The following is a 20214-nucleotide window of genomic DNA, read 5'->3' as shown; positions in this document are numbered from 1 at the left end:
GCGCACACACAGCCTGCTGCACACACCCCCTAGTGCATTGCACACCTCTACAGCCTGCTGGACACATACTAGTGCAACACACACAACCTCTGGCTGCTGCAAACGTGCTACTATGACTCCTGTGCACAAGACAGCCTCACCCTTTGCGCACACACTAGTGCAATGCACACTCCCCCTAGCAAATGTTCTAATGCAACGTGCACACACAACGCAACCTCGCCCTCGGCATAGCCTGGGGCTCACACAGGGATTTGCACGAGGCTCCAAAGCCAATGGGTCATTCTCGGGGGGATCTTGATACACTGACACCCCATTTTCTAGCTGAAGGGGCACCAGATGGGGGGAGGGGCAGGGCAGGGGGCAGCTGTGTCTGGGCTGGCGCAGAGACATTTGCCCCAGCGGCTGCTGCATGGAGGGGGCTCCCCCCAGGAATGCCCATTGTGGAGACATGTGCACATGCCTTGACACGCCCAGGGGATCCCCTCCCTGCCCCTGCTTGAGGCCCCTGGTGCCAGCCCCTCTGGAGTCGCTGGGGGCTTGTGTGTGAGTGCCTCCCCCATGAGAGCCTGACACACTCGCTCCCGGTTCTCACCCACTGACCGTCCCCCAGGGGTGTCGTAGGAGCCCCCAAACCAGGCTCCTGAGACCCAGAGTCAGGAGCTGACCCGGCACCCAGGCCTGCCCCCCCCCGGGTCTTTCCATCTGCCCCCCTCACTCCCCACTGGAGTCCTGCAGGGGACTGGGTCCCCCTCACTTCTTGTCCCCAACTGCTGCATGGGCTGGCTACTAAACGGCCCCTGCGCCCTGCCCCAGAGGTGGCTGCATCTCAGTGCCAAGTGAGGGGTCCCTGTATAAACAATCCTCGCGCCCCGCCCCAGAGGTGGCTGCATCCTCACCTTTTGCCCTCCACTTCTTGTGCACATTTGCCAAAGAGCTGTTGGGTGCAGGCCTGGTAGAGCCTGGGCTAGAAAAGAGGCGGGCGGCGGATCCCCTGGGGAGAATGGACCAGACCCCCAGAGAGAACCCATGAGTCCTGGCTCCCAGTCCCCCTGCTCTAACCCACCAGCCCCCACTCCCCTCCCAGAGCCGGGGAGAGAACCCATGAATCCTGGCTCCCAGCCCCCCCATGCTCTAACCCACCAGCCCCCACTCTCCTCCGAGAGCCGGGGAGAGAACCCAGGAGTCCTGGCTCCCAGCCCCCCTGCTCTAACCACCAGCCCCCATTCCCCTCTGAGAGCCGGGGAGAGAACCCAGGAGTCCTGGCTCCCAGCCCCCCCTGCTCTAACCCACCAGCCCCCACTCCCCTCCGAGAGCCGGGGAGAGAACCCAGGAGTCCTGGCTCCCAGCCCCCGCTGCTCTAACCCACCAGCCCCCACTCCCCTCCCGGAGCTGGGGAAAGAACCCAGGAGTCCTGGCTCCCAGCCCCCGCTGCTCTAACCCACCAGCCCCCACTCCCCTCCCGGAGCTGGGGAAAGAACCCAGGAGTCCTGGCTCCCAGCCCCTCCGCTCTAACCCACCAGCCCCCACTCCCCTCCCGGAGCTGGGGAAAGAACCCAGGAGTCCTGGCTCCCAGCCCCTCCGCTCTAACCCACACTCCCTGACCTACTCCAGCTGGCCTAGGGGCACATCTGTCTGGGTGGCTCTGAGCAAGGACAGTCTCCCCCCAACCCCCCCATGGGAGCTGCACCCCAAGGCCCTAGCCCCACATCCCTGCTGCTGGTCTTGGATCTCAGTGTATTGAGCTTCCCCATAGCAGTGCCCAGCCGGGGCTCCTGGTGCTGCGAGCTTCCCCACAGCAGTGCCCTAGTGCTGCGAGCTTCCCCACAGCAGTGCCCAGCCGGGGCCTCTGGCGCTGCGAGCTTCCCCACAGCAGTGCCCAGCCGGGGCTCCTGGTGCTGCGAGATTCCCCACAGCAGTGCCCTGGTGCTGCGAGCTTCCCCACAGCAGTGCCCCCAGCTCCCTGTATCCTGCCTGCCCGAGGGGAGCTGGTGGCGATTGAAGCCATTTCCCCCACCGCAGCGGCTCCCAGAGAACCCCCCGCCCCCCAATCACCCTCCCTCCTCCCCCCGCCACAGCCCCGCCCCCGCTCCCCCCCCCCCCCCGCCGGGCCGGGTCGCTGCGGGGCCTCATTAGGATTCAGCTCGCGCCCGCGAGCGCCGCAGCGAATCTCAATGAGGAGACCCCCCCTCTCCCCCAGCCCGCCCCCCCGCTAGCCGCCCCCCCCAGGAGCCCCCCCGCCGCCCCTAGCAACCTCCCGTCCCCCTGAGCCCCCCAGACCCCAGCCCGGCCCCGCGTCCCCCCAGCAGCCCCCGGCCGCCCCCCGACCCCGTGCAAAGGGGGGGGGGGGTCTCTCCACCCCCTCATTCACCCCCGCACCGTAAGGCCCCGCCCCCGACGGAGGGTCCGGCCGCCCCCATCCCCCCATTTCTCCATCCCCGCCCCCTCCCCCTCTCTCCGCCCCCCTCCATCTCCGCCCCCCCCCACCGTCGCCGCGATGCGCCGGCCTCGGCTGATTGAGGGCTCCTGAAGCGCCCCCCCGCTCCCCCCGCATCCTCTGCATCGCCCCCCCCCGGCGGAAAATCGGGATTTGAACCCTCCCCCCGGAGATCAAGGCCGGGGCTGCGATCGGGGGGGGGGGGTCCGGCCCCCCCAGGAGGGCGAGCGGGGGCGGCGGTCGAGGGAGATTCGGGGCGCCCCCCCCCGGACAGACAGACGGACATGGGGCGTTTTCTCTTCTACCGGCAGTTCTCACCCCCCCCCTGCAAAATGCGGGGCGCTGACGCCTGAGCCCCCCTCACTGCGCCCCCCGCGCGTCTCGCCGCTGCCCGGGCTCCCCGGATTGCGGACTTGGGGGGCCCCGGACGGGCAGCGGGGGCCCCACCCCGAGCCGGGGGGGGCCGCGAGGCAGCCAGAGCGGGGGGGCCCCGCGCCGATCACAGATTCCGTAAGTCTCGCTACTTTCCTGCCTGTTTGGGGGCGCCGGGGGGGGTAGCTCCGTGCCCCCCCCCGCACTTTGGCGTGGCCTGTGCCGAAGCTCTGCGCACGCGTATGTGAGGCCGGGGGCGGTATGGGGGGGATTGGGGTGCGGGGGGGAGCTGGGGGAGGGGAGGGGAACCCCGTCTGGTCTCTGGCGGCGATGGGGGGGGGGGGCGGGAGACAAGGGGCAGAGACCGCGGGGCTGGGCCCGTCTGGCCCTGGCTGTATCCTGCGCCCCCCCGGCTCTGCTCCGGGCCCGCTGTCCCCCCCGCCTTCGCTAGACCCCGGCCCCCCGTTTTCTCTCTGCTCAGTCCTCGGCGCCCCCAACTCGGCCTGACCCCCCCGGCCTGTCCCCATCGCCCCCTTCCGCTGGGGGGACCCCCGGTGCCCCCCGTTAGCCCCAAACCCAGGGCTGAGCACACGAAGCGGGGGAGGGGGACACGGGGCCTGTCCCCACTGGGGGACCCCGGCCCCGATCCGGCCCGGGGTGGGACTGGCTGACTAAGGGGGGCAGGGAATGGGGCTGGGGCCTGTCTTCGCTGGGGGGCCCGGGCCCCGATCTGGCCCGAGGGGGACTGGCTGGCTCAGAGGGGCAGGGAATGGGGCTGGGGCCTGTCCCCACTGGGGGACCCCGGCCTCGATCCGGCCCGGGGTGGGACTGGCTGGCTAAGGGGGGCAGGGAATGGGGCTGGGGCCTGTCTTCGCTGGGGGGCCCAGGCCCCGATCTGGCCCGAGGGGGACTGGCTGGCTCAGGGAGGCAGGGAATGGGGCTGGGGCCTGTCCCCACTGGGGGACCCCGGCCCCGATCCGGCCCGGGGTGGGACTGGCTGGCTCAGGGGGGCAGGGAATGGGGCTGGGGTCTGTCCCTGCTGGGAGGCCCGGGCCCCGATCTGGCCCGAGGGGGACTGGCTGGCTCAGAGGGGCAGGGAATGGGGCTGGGGCCTGTCCCCACTGGGGGGCGGGGTGAGCTCTGGGACCCTCTAGCTGCTCAGTGGGTCCATGTGTGAATCGAGTTCGCTGGGTCTCAGCAGAATCCCCCCCCACCCCGGGCATCAGCCGGCCCCCTTCGGCCACAGGCCCGAGCCCCCTTCCCCCTGGGCCTGGGGGGGGGGGGGGCAACGGGGGGGAGGGGGCTATCTGTATGCTCACCCTGCCCCCGCTCTGGGAGGGGGAGGGGAGCCTTTGACCAACCCCCCCCCCACACAGGGTCCCCTATGTGCCCCCACCCCACAGTCCCCCTCTCTCCTAGGGCCTCCCCCTCTCGGCAGCCCCCAGCACTCAAACCCTCTTGCTCCCCCCCAAGGGGGCCCCTCTACACATTCATCGCCCCAGGCCCCTGGCGGCCCCCCCAATTCCGTGTCTCTCTCCTGCCTCCGAGCCCTGAGATCGAGGCCTCGCTCACCCGCAGCTGCAGGGGGCACAGAGGTGCCCCCCACGTTAGCGTCCCCCGGCTCCCTGGCGCGGCCTGGGCAGGAGGGCTCGGTGCCGAGTCGCTAGCCAGGAGCTGGGCTATGGCGGGGGAGGGGCATGGCCCGGTCTGGGTGCTGGGTTTTCGGCGTGGGGGGGACTGGGATATGGTATTGGGGGGGGGGGGGTGAGACAGGGGCTGTGTCTCCAGACTGGCAGTTCCTTGGGGCTGCGTTATAGCAGGGGCCATGTCTCAGTGCTGAGGGTTCAGGGGGCGAGTTAACTGCTGAGGGCACTGCTGGGGGAAGCTCGCAGCACCAGGGTCCCCAGCTGTGGGCACTTCTGGGGTGAAGCTCGCAGCGCCAGGGTCCCGGCTCAGAGCACTGCTGGGGTGAAGCTCGCAGCACCAGGGCCCTGGCTGGGGCACTGCTGGGGGGAAGCTCACAGCGCCAGGGGCCCTGGCTGGGGGCACTGCTGGGGTGAAGCTCGCAGCGCCAGGGGCCCTGGCTGGGGCACTGCTGGGGGGAAGCTCACAGCGCCAGGGGCCCTGGCTGGGGGCACTGCTGGGGGGAAGCTCGCAGCCCCATCTCCCTGCTCAGATGTTGATACCTTTTGTGGCAGCCGGTAGCTGTTGCCGGGCAACAGGACACGGCTAGGAAGGAAGCTGGTGTCTCCAGGCAACGCTATCTGAGACCCCGCCCCCTTCTCCCTCCCCTCCCCCATGCAGCTGGTGGGGCATCAAGGGGTCACGTGACTGGGTTGGATTCCCATCCCCCCACTCCCGGACCATGGAGGGATGGGTGATTGGCCCCATCCCATTGCCCCAGCCCCCCAACCCCCTCCCCCGGGAACCTGGCCCCGAGACCCGTCCCCGTCCCCCCCAACCCCACCGGGAACCCGGCACCAAGACGCGGCCCCGTCTCCCTGAATCCCCCCCGAGACACGGCCCCGTCCCCCCAACCCCACCGGGAACCCGGCCCCAAGACGCGGCCACGTCCCCCCAAATCACCCCCCAGGAACCCGGCCCCGAGACGCGGCCCCATCCCCCTGAATCTCCCCCCCCGGGAACCCGGCATCGAGACGCAGCCCCATCCCCCAGAACCCTGTCCCCGGGAACCTGGCCCCAAGATGCGGCCCCGTCGCCTCGAATCTCCCCTGAACCCGTCCCCGAGACGCGGCCCCATCCTCCCAATCCCCCCTGGGAACCCGGCCCCGAGACGCGGCCCCGTCCCCCCGAATCCCCTCCCCCGGGAACCCGGCCCTGAGACGCGGCCCTGTCCCCTTGAATCCCCTGCCCCGGGAACCTGACCCCGTCCCCCCGAATCCACCTCTGGGAACCCGGCCCTGAGACGCGGCCCCGTCCCTGTGCAACTGACGCTGTCCCAGCTCCCCCCTCCAACGGCACTGAGACTCCCCCTCCCTGGGGACCCTGGTGCTGCGAGCTTCCCCCCAGCAGTGCCCAGCCAGGGGCCGGGAAGTTGTTGGCGCTGCTCAGGGTTCAGGCCTGGTCGCCCCCCCTGCCCCTTTGCCCCGTGGGGGGCGTCTGGCTCCCCCCCCCCCCCCGCGCTCGCACCCAGCCAGGCTGCGGGAAGCAACGTCGGTGCTCAAGGTGAAGGTGGCGCGAGGACGCTGCAAACTGCTGACTTGGCACAAACGGGGAGCGGTGCGGGGGGGGGGAGCGGTGCCAGATGCTGCGAGACCCCTCCCCCACACTGCCACCAGGAGTCACCTTGGCCGGGGGCACCGTGGGGCAGGAAGTGGGGAGGAGGCTCAGTAGGGGGCGCTGTGGGGCAGGGGGGTGAGTAAGGGGCGTGTCTTGGACTCACAGATCGGGCCCACTCTTGGCCCCGTGCGGTCCGTGGGGGGTGCCCCTTTCAGTGCGACAGCCCTTCTCAGGGGTCCTCTCTCTCGGGGTCAGGCCCCTCCACCTCCTGGAGCCGCACCTCTCTGAGCCTTAGCACGTCTGTCTCTGCCGTGGGCCCCCTCAGGGAGTCCACTCGCTCTGGACCCCCGGGGCCTCCACCCCCAAAGGGACGATGCCCCCCCCACCCCCCGGCCCTGTTCTCTAGCCCAGAGCGACTCTCAGCCAGCGTCACACAGGAGGATTTATTGAGAGTTGAAGCCAGCACAGGAAACTCTCCGGCCTCAGGCCTGGCCTCCCTCAGCCCAGCACATCCCAGTCTCCCTGCATCCAGGGGGGCTCTGCCTGCTCCCCCTCTCCAGCCCAGAGCCCCCCTGCTCGCAGCTGGGCATCTGAGATCACCGGCCCCAGGCCCCTCCTCTGTCCATTGTCTTCTCTCCAGGGAAACAGGGTCGTAAACCGGGGCCTCCTGTCCTCTCCGCCCTCCTCCGGCCCCTCGGGCTGGAACCGGCTGAAACTCCTGAGCTGGGCCCCTGGGTCGGGGTCTCAGGTCACCGGTCGCTGGGGTCTCCGTCCTCCCGGCCATTGGCCGGGGTCCCACATTCCCTCTCCGGTCCTGTGTCCCAACGAACTCCCTCTCCCCTCCCCTCGGTAAACCAGTAACACCCAGGGAAACTGAGTCCCACCCCCTCCGCATGCAAACCAGGGGGCGCTGTGGGGCAGGGGGTCGCTAGGGGGCGCTGTGGGGTGGGGTCAGTAGAGGGGGCTGTGGGGAGTCACTGGGGACGCTATGGGGTGGGGAGTTACTGTGGGGGCTGTGGGGTGGGGGGTCAATAGGGGACTGTGCAGGAGGTTACTAGGGGGCGCTGTGGGGCGGGTGGTCAGTAGGTGGTGCTGTGGGGCGGAGGGTCAATGGGGGCGCTGTGGGGTGGGGTCAGTAGAGGGGGCTGTGGGGAGTCACTGGGGGCACTATGGGGTGGGGGATTACTGTGGGGGCTGTGGGGTGGGGGGTCACTAGGGGGCGCTGTGGGGCAGTCGGTCAGTAGGGGGCGCTGTGGGGAGTCACTAGGGGGTGCAGTGGGGCGGGTGGTTAGTAGGGGGCTGTGTGGGGGGTCACTAGGGGGCACTGTGGGGCAGGCGGTCAGTAGGGGGCTGTGTGGGGGGTCACTAGGGGGCGCTGTGGGGCAGTGGGGTCACTAGGAGGCGCTATGGGGCGGGCGGTCAGTAGGGTGCACTGTGGGGCAGGCAGTTAGTAGAGGGGGCTGTGTGTGGGGTCACTAGGGGGCGCTGTGGGGGTCACTAGGGGGCGCTGTGGGGCGGGGGGTCACTAGAGGGTGCTGTGGGGGTCACTAGTGGGCGCTGTGGGGCGGGGGGTCACTAGGGGGTGCTATGGGGTGGAGGGTTACTGTGGGGGCTGTGGGGTGGGGAGTCAGTAGGGGGCTGTGCAGGGGGTCACTGGGGGCGCTGTGGGACAGGCAGTTAGTAGAGGGGGCTGTGTGTGGGGTCACTAGGGGGCGCTGTGGGGGTCACTAGTGGGCGCTGTGGGGCGGGGGGTCACTAGGGGGCGCTGTGGGGCAGGCAGTTAGTAGAGGGGGCTGTGCGAGGGTCACAAGGGGGCGCTGTGGGGGGTCACTAGTGGGCGCTGTGGGGCGGAGGGTCACTAGGGGGCGCTGTGGGGGTCACTAGTGGGCGCTGTGGGGCGGGGGGTCACTAGGGGGCGCTGTGGGGGGTCACTAGTGGGCGCTGTGGGGGGTCACTAGTGGGCGCTGTGGGGCGGGGGGTCACTAGGGGGCGCTCTGCCATGTGACTCCCCCCCCCAGGTGGCAGCCGGGGCCGCGGCGACGTTCCCCATGAGGAGGGTGGAAGATGCCGACGTCGCCCGCGCTGCTGCTGCTGCTGATCGTCAGCTTCGCCCGCGTGAGCCTGCAGGTGCTGTCGTCACTGCGCATGGGTGAGGCGCCCCAGGGAGCCCAGGGCAGGGGCTGCGGGTCGGGAGTGAGGGGCACCGGCAGAGCTGGGGGGGAGACCGGCGCTGGGGGGCAGGGGCTGCGGGTCGGGAGTGAGGGGCACCGGCAGTGCTGGGGGGTAGCCCGGGGCTGGGGGGCAGGGGCTGCGGGTCGGGAGTGAGGGGCACCGGCAGAGCTGGGGGGGAGCCCGGCGCTGGGGGGCAGGGGCTGCGGGTCGGGAGTGAGGGGCACCGGCAGAGCTGGGGGGGAGCCCGGCGCTGGGGGGCAGGGGCTGCGGGTCGGGAGTGAGGGGCACCGGCAGAGCTGGGGGGGAGCCCGGGGCTGGGGGGGCAGGGGCTGCGGGTCGGGAGTGAGGGGCACCGGCAGAGCTGGGGGGGGCAGGGCTGGCCCAGCAGGGGCTGCGGGTCGGGAGTGAGGGGCACCGGCAGAGCTGGGGGGGAGCCCGGGGCAGGGCTGGTAGGGGGCTGTGGGTCGGGAGTGAGGGGCACCGGCAGAGCTGGGGGGGAGCCGGGGGCAGGGGCTGCGGGTCGGGAGTGAGGGGCACCGGCAGAGCTGGGGGGGAGCCCGGGGCAGGGCTGGTAGGGGGCTGTGGGTCGGGAGTGAGGGGCACCGGCAGTGCTGGGGGGTAGCCCGGGGCTGGGGGGCAGGGGCTGCGGGTCGGGAGTGAGGGGCACCGGCAGAGCTGGGGGGGAGCCCGGGGCTGGGGGGCAGGGGCTGCAGGTCGGGAGTGAGGGGCACCGGCAGAGCTGGGGGGGGCAGGGCTGGCCCAGCAGGGGCTGCGGGTCGGGAGTGAGGGGCACCGGCAGAGATGGGGGGTAGCCCGGGGCTGGGGGGCAGGGGCTGCGGGTCGGGAGTGAGGGGCACCGGCAGAGATGGGGGGGGAGCCCAGGACTGTGGGTCAGAAGTGAGGGGCTGTGGATGGGAGGAGGCCATGGGAGGTGGCTGATGATGGGGCGAGCTCAGTGGTGGGGGAGGGGTGTCTGTGGTGTCTCTGGACCCACGTGCCCCCCCGGCTGTGTGCCCCCCAGCTGCGATCCTGGACGATCAGACGGTGTGTGGGCGCGGGGAGCGGCTGGCTCTGGCCCTGGCCCGGGAGCACATCAACGGCATCATCGAGGTGCCAGCGAAGGCCCGCGTGGAGGTCGAGATCTTCGAACTGCAGCGCGACAGCCAGTACGAGACCACTGACACCAGTACGTGTGCGAGGGGGCATGCGTGTGCGAGGTGAGATGCATGGGGAGTAGTGTGCAAGGGGGCCTGTGAGACCCCTGACACCAGTACGTGTGTGAGGGGGTGTGCATGAGACCACTGACACCAGGACGTGTGCAAGGGGTGTGCGTGTGCAAGGTGAGATGCATGGGGAGTCGTGTGCAAGGGGGACTGTGAGACCCGACACCAGTACATGTGCAAGGGGGCGTGCATGAGACCACTGACACCAGGACATGTGCAGGGGGCATACGTGTGCAAGGAGAGATGCATGGGGAGTAGTGTGCAAGGGGGCCTGTGAGACCCCTGGCACCAGTATGTGTGCAAGGGGACATGTGTGCAAGAGGGCCTGCGAGACCCCTGGCACCAGTACATGTGCAAGGGGAGTGTGTGCAAGAGACAAGTACGAGGAGTTGAGCGTGCAAAGGGAGCATGTGTGTGCGACTACTGACACCAGCACCTGTGCAAGGTGTCAGTGTGCAAAGGGTAACCAGGACTAGTGTGTGAGGGGGTGACCCCATGTAACTGAGTGTGTAAACACATGAGGGAAGTGTGCAAGGGGGAGTGTGCACAAGGGTGGTTAGTCCAAAAGCACCTCTGCAAGGCCATCGTGGTATGGGGAGTGTGAGTAGATGAGGGTGAGTCCGTGACCCAACGGGGCTCGGAGCATGAGATTCCCCCAGGCCAGTCACGGCTGGGTGTGCAAGATGCGTGTGCACACGTGGGCCCAGCCCTCACTGGCTGGGGATGATCTGTGTGTAATCAGGGACATGGGCGTGTGCTGGGCACAAGTGTGCAAGGAGGAGAACGGATGTGAGCGTGTGCTGGGAGTGTGCAGGACACTGAGGTGATGGGGAGTGTGAACGTTTGTGTGCGTAGGGGGCGTGTCCAAAGGGTGTGTGTGGAAGGGTCCCGGGGTCCCAGGCTGGGGGCTCTGGCACGGCTCCGGGTGAAGCCAGGCAGGGCTCTGGGGCAGCGTCTCCCCACAGGGCACCTGTCACCAGGGCCGGGCACCTGCTTGGCTTCGGGGGCTCCTGGGTCCGACCTCGGAGCGTTCAGCCCTCTGGGTGCACCGGGCCCCCCCACAGCGAGTCCCCCTGGACGGGGCCCCTGGGGAGCCTCATGTGCCCCCAAAGGGCCCTGCCCCCCCGCAGCGACTCCCAGGCAGCGAGTGACCCCGACGTGGGGACCCAGAGTAGAACAGAGCTTGTGAGACCAGGGACCTGCAGCAAAGTCTGTTGGGGGGGACCCAGAGCCCTGGGTGCCCCCCAGACCAGGAGACTGAGTCTCGTCCCACAGCCCAACCTCAACCACAACCCACTGCCCCTCTCCAGGCTTTGCCCCTTGCCCGGGATAGCAGGTCCCCTGGGTGGCACCAGGACCCCGGCTGGCTCTGCAGGGCCAAGTTCCAGCCATCGGTGAACAGGTTCTGAGCGTGGCCGGGCGGGTCGCTGCACCAATCACACCCCCTGAGCCCCCCACCTAGTACCTGACACACAGGGGAAACTGAGGCACACACAGTATTCAGAGAAACATTATGAACATTCCCACTGCATCACAGAAGGAGAGTGAGGGTGAGTGGGTATGTGCAAAGATGAGGGTGTGTGTTTGTGGAAGGAAAAGTGTGCAAGGTGGGTGTGCAAGGATGGGACTGTGTGGAAGGATGAGTGTGCATTCATGGACAGACAAGCATGTGAGTGTGAATGGACAGGGCATGCATGCTTGTGGCAAGAGGAGGATGTGTGTGAAAGCATAAGTGTGTCAGGGTGTGTGTGAGGGTGGGTGTGCAAATGTAATTGTGCAGGACATGTATGCTTGTGGAGGGAGGAGTGCACATGTGTGAGGGTGGGCATGCAATGGGGAGTTTGCAAGGGTTGTGTGTAAGTGTGTGTGTGCAAGCAAGCGTACGTAGGGTGTGTGTTTGTGGAGGGAGGATCACACGTGTGCGAGGGTAGGTGTGCAATGGTGAGCATGCACGTGTGGGGGTTGGCGTGTGAGTGTGCAAGGGTATGATTGTGGGGGAGGTGCCCGTGTGTGGGTGCGCGTGCGAGGGTGGGCGTGCGAGGGCCTGGCTGGCCGGCATGCCCCACACACGCTCTCTCCCCACAGTGTGCCAGATCCTGCCCAAAGGGGTGGTGTCGGTTCTGGGTCCTGCATCGAGTCCAGCCTCGGCCGCCACCGTCAGCCACATCTGTGGGGAGAAGGAGGTAAATGGGGGGTGGGCAGGACCCCCTGAATCCAGGGGAGAGCCTTGCCCCTCCCCTTGCGCCCCATCACCCCACTGCTCCCTTGTTCCCCACATCTCCAGTGCTTCCCCCCGCCCCCCCGGCCCGACGCCCCCTCCGGGTCCTGACCCTCTCGCTCCCCCAGATCCCCCACGTGAAGGTGGGCCCAGAGGAGACCCCCCGGCTCCAGTATCTTCGCTTCGCCTCCGTCAGCCTCTACCCCAGCAACGAGGACCTGAGTCTGGCCCTGGCCCGGATCCTGCAGTCCTTCAACTACCCCTCGGCCAGCCTCATCTGCGCCAAGGCCGAGTGTGAGGGGCACAGTGGGGGGCGCCATGGGTCAGGGGTCAGAGGGGGGCACCGTGGGGAAGAGGGGGATGGGGAAGTCAGAGGGGGGCACTATGGGGCAGAGAATGGAAGGGGGTTGGTAGGAGGCACTGTGGGGCGGGGGTCAGAGGGGGGCACCGTGGGGCAGAGAATGGAAGGGGGTTGGTAGGGGGCACTGTGGGGCGGGGGTCAGAGGGGGCGCCATGGGGAAGAGGGCGATGGGGGGTCAGAGGAGGGCACCATGGGGCAGAGAGTGGAAGGGGGTTGTGTCACGGAGTGTGGGGGACTCAGGGCCCTGTACCCCCGGCTTCCTGTGATTCCCCGTGACTCTCAGCCAGCCAGTAAAGCGGAAGGTTTATTGGAGAACAGGAACACAGTCTACAGCAGAGCTTGTAGATACAACCAGGACCCCCCAATCAAGCCCTCTTGGGGAGCGCAGGGAGCTTAGACCCCAGCTTGGGGTTCCCTGCGTTGCACCTCCCAGCCCAAAACTGAAACTCCCAAATCCCTCCAGCAGCTTCCCCCCTTCCCTCTGCTCCTCCTCTCCTTTGTCCGTCTCCCGGGCAGAAGGTGTCACTTCCCCCACCCCCCTTCCTGGCTCAGGTTACAGCTCGGGTACCTCAATGTAACTCCCAGGCTCCATTCCCAGGTCAAACCCGCCCTGCTCCCTGCTCTGTCACATCTCCCCCCTTCGAGACTGAACTGAGCGGGGTCACTCTGACCAGTGACCTGGGGAAGTTCAGGGCTCCCTCTCCGGGACAATGCGTCCGCTATCAGGTTGTCACGTCCCTTCACATGGACCACGTCCATGTCATAATCCTGCAGGAGCAGGCTCCATCTCAGGAGCTTGGCGTTGGCTCCTTTCATCTGGTGCAGCCAGGTCAGGGGAGAGTGGTCGGTGTGCACGGTGAAGTGACGCCCAAAGAGATATGGCTCTAGTTTCTTGAGGGCCCACACCATGGCCAGGCATTCCTTCTCGATGGCCGCGTAGTTCTGCTCCCGGGGTAGCAACTTCTTGCTCAGGTACACGATGGGGTGTCTCTCCCCCTTTTCATCCTCCTGCATTAACACCGCCCCCAGTCCTGTGTCTGAGGCGTCGGTGAACACCATAAGGGCTTGTCAAAGTCTGGGTTTGCCAGAACTGGGCCACTGACCAGAGCCTCCTTCAGCGCCCGGAGAGCCTCCTGGCACTCCTCGGTCCAGACCACCTTGTCTGTCTTCCCCTTCTTGCACAGCTCAGTGATGGGGGCGGCTATGGCGCTAAAGTGGGGCACGAACCTCCGATAGTACCCTGCCATCCCAATAAAGGCTTGGACCTGCTTTTTGGTTTGAGGAGCGGGCCAGTCTCTGATCACCCCCACTTTGGCTGGTTCTGGCTTTAGGCAGCCGCTTCCCACCCGGTGGCCTAGGTAGGATACCTCAGCCATCCCCACCTTGCACTTCTCCGGTTTTACGGTCCGCCCAGCCTCCTGGAGTCGGTCCAGCACTTGTCTAACCTAGGACACATGGTCCTCCCAGGTCTGGCTAAAGACACAGATGTCGTCAATATACGCCACGGCAAAACTCTCCATCCCCCTCAGTAGCTGATCCACCAGGCGCTGGAAGGTGGCCGGCGCTCCCTTGAGGCCGAAGGGCAGGGTCAGGAACTCCTAGAGCCCCAGAGGGGTGATAAAGGCCGATTTCAGCCTGGCATCTGCATCCAGCGGCACTTGCCAATAGCCCTTTGTAAGATCCATGGTGGTAAGGTACCGAGCACCTCCCAGCTTGTCTAGGAGCTCGTCCGGCCTGGGCATGGGGTAGGCATCGGCTACAGTGATGGCATTGAGCTTCCGATAGTCCACACAGAACCGGATCGACCCGTCCTTTTTGGGGACCAGCACCACCGGCGAGGCCCAAGGGCTGGAAGACGGCTGGATCACCCCCAAAGCCAGCATGTCCCTGACCTCTCGTTCCAGGTCCTGAGCAGTTTTCCCTGTGACTCGGAAGGGGGAGCATTTTATAGGCGGGTGCGATCCTGTCTGCACCCGGTGGACAGTCAGATTAGTGCGTCCAGGCTGGTTGGAAAACAGCTGCTGGTACAGATGCAGCACCCCTCCGATCTCAGCTCGCTGGGCAGGGGTTAGCTGATCAGAGAGGGGAATTGCTTCCAGGGGGAAGCCAGCTCTTGTCCCAGGGAATAGATCTACTAAAGGGTCATCTCCCTGCCCCTCCCAATGTCCACACACGGCCAACACCACATTCCCCCTGTCATAATATGGCTTCATCATGTTCACATGGTACACACGCTGGTGGTGTGCCCGGTTCGACAGCTCCACCACATAGTTTACCTCGTTTAGTTGCTTGACAACCTTGAAGGGCCCTTCCCAGGCGGCCTGGAGTTTGTTTTTCCTCACGGGGATGAGGACCATCACCTGATCCCCAGTGGCGAAGGCGCGGGCCCGTGCTGTGCGGTCATACCAGACCTTCTGCTTCCTCTGGGCTCGGGCCAGATTCTCCCTGGCCAGGCCCATGAGCTCGGCAAGTCGTTCCCGGAAGGTCAGGACATACTCCACCACCGACTCTCCCTCGGGAATGGCCTTCCCTTCCCATTCGTCTCTCATCAGGTCCAGGGGCCCCCCCCTTCCATATAGCAGTTCAAAAGGCGAAAACCCGGTAGACTCCTGGGGTACCTCCCTGTACGCGAACAGCAGGTGAGGTAAGTACTTGTCCCAGTCCTGCGGGTGCTGATTCATAAATGTTTTCAGCATCATTTTTAGCGTTCCATTGAACCTCTTCACCAGCCCGTTGGATTGGGGGTGATATGCTGAGGCCCAGTTGTGCCGGACCCCACATCTCTCCCACAAGCACCGGAGTAGGGCCGACATGAAGTTGGCTCCTTGGTCTGTCAAGACTTCCTTGGGGAACCCCACTCGGCTGAAAATGGTCAGCAGCGCATCCGCCACAGTGTCTGCTTCGATGGACGATAAGGGCACTGCCTCGGGGTAGCGGGTGGCGAAATCTACCACCACCAGGATGTATTTCTTCCCAGACCGGGTCGTCTTGCTGAGAGGTCCCACTATGTCCATGGCCACCTTCTGGAAAGGCTCCTCTATGATGGGCAAAGGTCTCAATGCTGCCTTCCCCTTGTCCCGGGCCTTCCCCACCCTCTGGCAGGGGTCACAGGATCGGCAGTACTGTCGGACAGTAACAAAGACCCCAGGCCAGTAAAAGCTCCGTAGCAGCCTCTGCTGGGTACGCCAGGTTCCCTGGTGCCCTGAGAGGGGAATGTCATGGGCCCGGCACAGCAGCTGGCGGCGATACTTCTGGGGTACCACCAGCTGCCTCCTGATCCCCCCTGACTCCATTTTCCCTGGGGGAGCCCATTCTCGGTACAGGAACCCCTTCTCCCACAGGAACCTTTTCCGGCCACCTCTCCCCATGGTCTGTACCGCACTGAGGTCGGCCAGGTCCCTTATCTTCCGCAAGGAGGGATCTTTCTGCACCTCGGCCTGGAACTCAGCAGCTGGGACAGGGCTGGGCACCTGCTCTCTCTCGCCGGCTGAGTCTGAGGCCGCAGCCACCCTGAGCCGTGTCCCTGGGTGTTCCCTCCCCACCGGGTTAGGGTCCTGCGCCTCGGGCAAGGCACCCCCCCCAAGGCCAGGGCGCAGCGCCCCTCGCCGGCTCTGACTGCGGGTCACAACCAGGGCACCCTGGGGGTTGCTTGGCCAGTCCTTCAGGTCCCCCCCGCATCAACACCTCAGTGGGCAAATACGGGTGTACCCCCACATCCTTGGGGCCCGTCAGGATCAGGTAGGTGTTGGGCACCACCTGATCTGGGGCCACCACCTCTGGCCGGACCAGCGTCACCTCTGCGCCCGTATCCCAGTATCCATTGACCTTCCTCCCATCCACCTCCAGGGGAACAAGGTACTCTCTCCGGAGGGACAGTCCCGTGCCCACCGTATAAACCGAAAACCCTGAGTCTGGAGCATCCAGCCCCCTAGAGGAGCTGGCCTGGAGCTCTCCTCCCTCAGCAGGTGGTACTCTGCCAGCCCCCCTGGCCGGGGAACGCTGCCCCTCGTCCGACTGGGTCTCTACCCAGTCAACCCTCTGTGGGTTCGGTCTGCTCAGTCTGTCCCTGAGCCTGGGGCACTGGGCCCGTATGTGGCCCCTTTGGCCACAGTGATAGCAGCCCATGTCCCGTGGGTCCCCTCGAGCGGGTTTGATGGACCTGACACTGGATATTCCCCTTTGGTGGGGGTTTTCCGTATTTCCCTGCAGGGAGGTCCCATGGTGACTCTCTCTCTGCGTTGTGGTGGGACTGTTCCTTTGGGACTCCTCCCTGTTATCCCCTGCCAGGCTGTTCACAAACTCGTCGGCCAGCTGGCCTGCGTGCTGCGGGTTCCCTGGCTTTTGGGCCATCAACCATCGCCTCAGGTCGGATGGGCACTGCTCATACACGTGCTCCAGTACGACTAGGTCAAGCTGGTCCTCTTTAGTTTGGGCCCCAGCTGTCCACTTGTGGGCATACCCCTGCGCCCGGTTGGCCAGTTGTAGGTATGTGACCTCACGGGTTTTACGCTGACTCCGGAACCTTTCCCGGTACATCTCAGGGGTCAGCCCAAACTCGCGGAGCAGGGCCTTTTTGAACAGTTCGTAGTCCCCTGTCTCCGCCCCTTTCAGTCGGCTGTACACCTCCATGGCTGTGGAGTCCAGTGAGGGGATGAGAAACTGGAGCCTGTCTGCAGGGTCAACCGGGAGCAGCTCGCAGGTATTCTCAAAGGCCGTCAGGAAGGTATCCATGTCCTCCCCCTCCTTACGCTGGGCCAGGAAGCACTTATCAAAGCTCTTTGCAGTCTTGGGTCCCCCCTCGCTCACCGCAGCCGGGGCCCCACTGCTCCTCAGCCTGGCCAGTTCCAGCTCATGCTGACGCTGGTTCTCCTTCTCTTCCCGCTCCTGCTTCAGTTCTTGCTGCCTTAACTCGAGCTCTTCTCGTCTTAACTCCTTGTCACATTCCAGCCGCATCCGCTCCCGGGACAGGGAGCTCCGCCGGGACGATCCCCTGCTGGCCGCCGGGGTCAGGGTGCCCTCGGTATTCGCTGGGCTTCCCCCAACCCCTCCCCTAGGTATAGGTAGGCCGGGTCTCGGGATGTCCTCGGCAGCAGTCTGACCCCTCCCAGCCATGTCAGGCCCCGGGGTCCGCGCTGCATCCGCCGGGCGGCTTCCCTCAGGGACGGGGCTCGGTTCATCCAAGCGATCCCTCCCCTCCAGCCGGGCAATGAGCTGTTCTTCGGTGGACCTCCCAATGCGCAGCCCCGTCTGCCTGCACAGCTCCTCCAGGTCGCTCTTAAGGCGTTTAGCATCCATCCTCCGGCTGGCCACTCGCCGGCCTGTGCTCTCCGCTTTCCACCGTTCCCGGGGGACCCCTAGTGTGCCAGCCCCTCTTCAGGTCACCACCTCTCTGCCAGGGTCGAGCTGCAGACTCCTCCGCCCCGGGACCGCTCGCTGCGATCCCCCCGGGGACCCTGTTACTGCAACAGTCCTTCTCGCTGGTCATACACTCCCAGGGGTAATAACCGTCTCTCTCTCACTCTTCAGCGCGCCTGGTCCCCGTCAATCCCCCTTCGTTTTACTGCTCCCCAGTCACTTACTGCAGGAAGCGCCGTCCACGGGGGTGCAGTAGATCCCACCACTGACACCAGTTGTCACGGAGTGTGGGGGACTCAGGGCCCTGCACCCCCGGCTTCCTGCGATTCACCGTGACTCTCAGCCAGCCAGTAAAGCGGAAGATTTATTGGAGAACAGGAACACAGTCTACAGCAGAGCTCGTAGATACAACCAGGACCCCTCAATCAAGTCCTCTTGGGGAGCGCAGGGAGCTTAGACCCCAGCTTGGGGTTCCCTGCGTTGCACCTCCCAGCCCAAAACTGAAACTCCCAAATCCCTCCAGCAGCTTCCCCCCTTCCCTCTGCTCCTCCTCTCCTTTGTCCATCTCCCGGGCAGAAGGTGTCACTTCCCCCACCCCCCTCCTGGCTCAGGTTACAGCTCAGGTACCTCAATGTAACTCCCAGGCTCCATTCCCAGGTCAAATCCGCTTGCTCCCTGCTCCGTCACAAGTTGGCAGGGGGCGTTATGGGGTGGGGGTCAGAGGGGGGCACCATGGGGCAGAGAGTGGAAGGAGTTGGCAGGAGGCGGCATGGGGCAGGCATCAGAGGGGTCAGCAGGGGGTGCCATGGGGCAGAGAGTGGAAGGAGTTGGCAGGGGGAGCCATGGGGCAGGCGTCAGAAGGGGGCGCCATGGGGCAGAAAGTGGAAGGAGTTGGCAGGGGGAGCCATGGGGCAGGCGTCACAGGGGTCAGCAGGGGTCACCATGGGGCAGGGTGGAAGGGGGTCCAGAGGGGGGCGCCGTGCTGCAGGGGCTGACCCTGCTCGTCCCGCCCCCTCCAGGTCTGCTGCGATTGGAGGAGCTCGTGCGCCAGTTCCTCATCTCCAAGGAGACGCTGTCGATCCGGATGCTGGACGACGCCCACGACCCGACGCCGCTGCTGAAGGAGATTCGGGACGACAAGATCTCAACTATCATCGTGGACGCCAACGCCTCCCTCTCCTACCTCGTCCTCAAGAAGGTGACGGGCCAGGCACTGCTGGGGAAGCTCGCAGCACCAGGGTCCCGGCTGGGGGCACTGCTGGGGGACGCTCGCAGCGCCAGGGTCCCAACTAGGGGCACTGCTGGGGGGAAGCTGACAGCGCCAGGGTCCCTGCTGGGGACACTGCTGGGGGAAGCTCGCAGCGCTAGAGTCCCGGCTGGGGGCACTGCTGGGGGGAAGATCGCAGCGCCATGGTCCCAACTAGGGGCACTGCTGGGGGGAAGATCGCAGCACCAGGGTCCCTGCTGGGGACAGTGCTGGGGGAAGCTCGCAGCGCCAGGGTCCCGGCTGGGGGCACTGCTGGGGGAAGCTCACAGCGCCATGCTCTAACTCTCGGGTTCTTTGGCAGGCCTCGGAGCTGGGCATGACCTCGGCCTTCTACAAATACATCCTGACCACCATGGTGAGCCGGGGCGCGGCCGGGGGCCCCGCGCTGCAGGGGGGCTGGCTCACATGCCTGTGACCCCCGGCCATTAGCCACCCCCCGGCCGTGGCACCGGGGAACCGTTCGCTGCCAGCCTGTCCTGCCGGGGCACCCCCCCGACCCGCAGCCCCCGACTCGCCGGGCCCCCCCCCGACCCGCAGCCCCCAGCACTGCTGAGCTGTCGGGGCCCCCCCTCCCGACCCGCAGTCCCCCACTCGCTGGGGGCCCCCCTCCTGACCCGCAGCCCCCAGCACTGCCGAGCTGTCGGGGCCCCCCCTCCCGACCCGCAGCCCCCCACTCGCTGGGGGCCCCCCTCCCGACCCGCAGTCCCCAGCACTGCCGAGCTGTCGGGGCCCCCCCTCCTGACCCACAGCCCCCCACTCGCCGGGCCCCCCCTTCCACCCGCTGCCCCGCGTGGGTCTGACCCCCGGCTGCGGCCCCCCTGCAGGATTTCCCCAGCCTGCGGCTGGACGAGGTGCTGGATGATCACTCCACCGTCCTGGGCTTCTCCCTGCTGAACACCAGCCACCGCTTCTACCCCGACTTCGTCCGGAGCCTCAACATGTCCTGGCGCGAGACCTGCGAGCGCAGCCCCTTCCCCGGCCCCACGGTGAGCCCCCCGGGTCCCCGGCCTGCCCTCCGCCCTTCCCCGGCCCCACAGTGAGCCCCCCGGGTCCCCGGCCTGCCCTCCGCCCTTCCCCGGCCCCACGGTGAGCCCCCCGGCCTGCCCTCCCCCGGCCCCACGGTGAGCCCCCCGGCCTGCCCTCCGCCCTTCCCCAGCCCCACGGTGAGCCCCCCGGGTCCCCGGCCTGCCCTCCAGCCCTTCCCCGGCCCCACGGTGAGCCCCCCAGCCTGCCCTCCACCCTTCCCCGGCCCCATGGTGAGCCCCCCGGCCTGCCCCCCGCCCTTCCCCGGCCCCACGGTGAGCCCCCCGGGTCCCCGGCCTGCCCTCCGGCCCTTCCCCGGCCCATGGTGAGCCCCCCGGCCTGCCCTCCGCCCTTCCCCGGCCCCACGGTGAGCCCCCGGCCTGCCCCCCGCCCTTCCCCGGCCCCACGGTGAGCCCCCCGGGCCCCCGGCCTGCCCTCCGGCCCTTCCCCGGCCCCACGGTGAGCCCCCCGGCCCGCCCCCAGCCCTTCCCCGCCCCCCCGGTGAGCCCCCCAGTCCCAGCCCTGCCCCCCGGGACCCCAGCCCCTTCC

The 20214-nt window shown here is 67.1% G+C and overlaps 2 protein-coding genes across 2 annotated transcripts in view; both read left to right on the top strand.

Annotated features, from left to right (window-relative positions):
* The window catches only part of MEGF8 (multiple EGF like domains 8), a 199332-nt gene that overhangs the window by 119704 nt on the left and 59414 nt on the right, over window positions 1-20214 (top strand).
* On the top strand, window positions 2453-19682 carry GRIK5 (glutamate ionotropic receptor kainate type subunit 5). The gene is made up of 8 exons (XM_065574624.1): window positions 2453-2944; window positions 8065-8195; window positions 9240-9404; window positions 11527-11624; window positions 11788-11953; window positions 18395-18573; window positions 18944-18997; window positions 19467-19682. Exons 2-8 carry the CDS (start codon window positions 8111-8113, stop codon window positions 19680-19682), a joined length of 963 nt encoding a protein of 320 aa, XP_065430696.1. The 5' UTR covers window positions 2453-2944; window positions 8065-8110.

This window comes from Chrysemys picta, chromosome 20 (assembly GCF_011386835.1).
Source record: "Chrysemys picta bellii isolate R12L10 chromosome 20, ASM1138683v2, whole genome shotgun sequence".
Taxonomy (NCBI): Eukaryota; Metazoa; Chordata; order Testudines; family Emydidae; genus Chrysemys; species Chrysemys picta.
This window is presented reverse-complemented; position numbering and strand designations above follow the sequence as displayed.

Coding starts and splice junctions, on each gene's coding strand:
- GRIK5 (XM_065574624.1), top strand. CDS start 8,111: ATGCCGACGTCGCCCGCGCTGCTGCTGCTGCTGATCGTCAGCTTCGCC. Junction 8,196..9,239: donor GCTGTCGTCACTGCGCATGG/GTGAGGCGCCCC, acceptor TGTGCCCCCCAG/CTGCGATCCTGGACGATCAG. Junction 11,625..11,787: donor ACATCTGTGGGGAGAAGGAG/GTAAATGGGGGG, acceptor TCGCTCCCCCAG/ATCCCCCACGTGAAGGTGGG.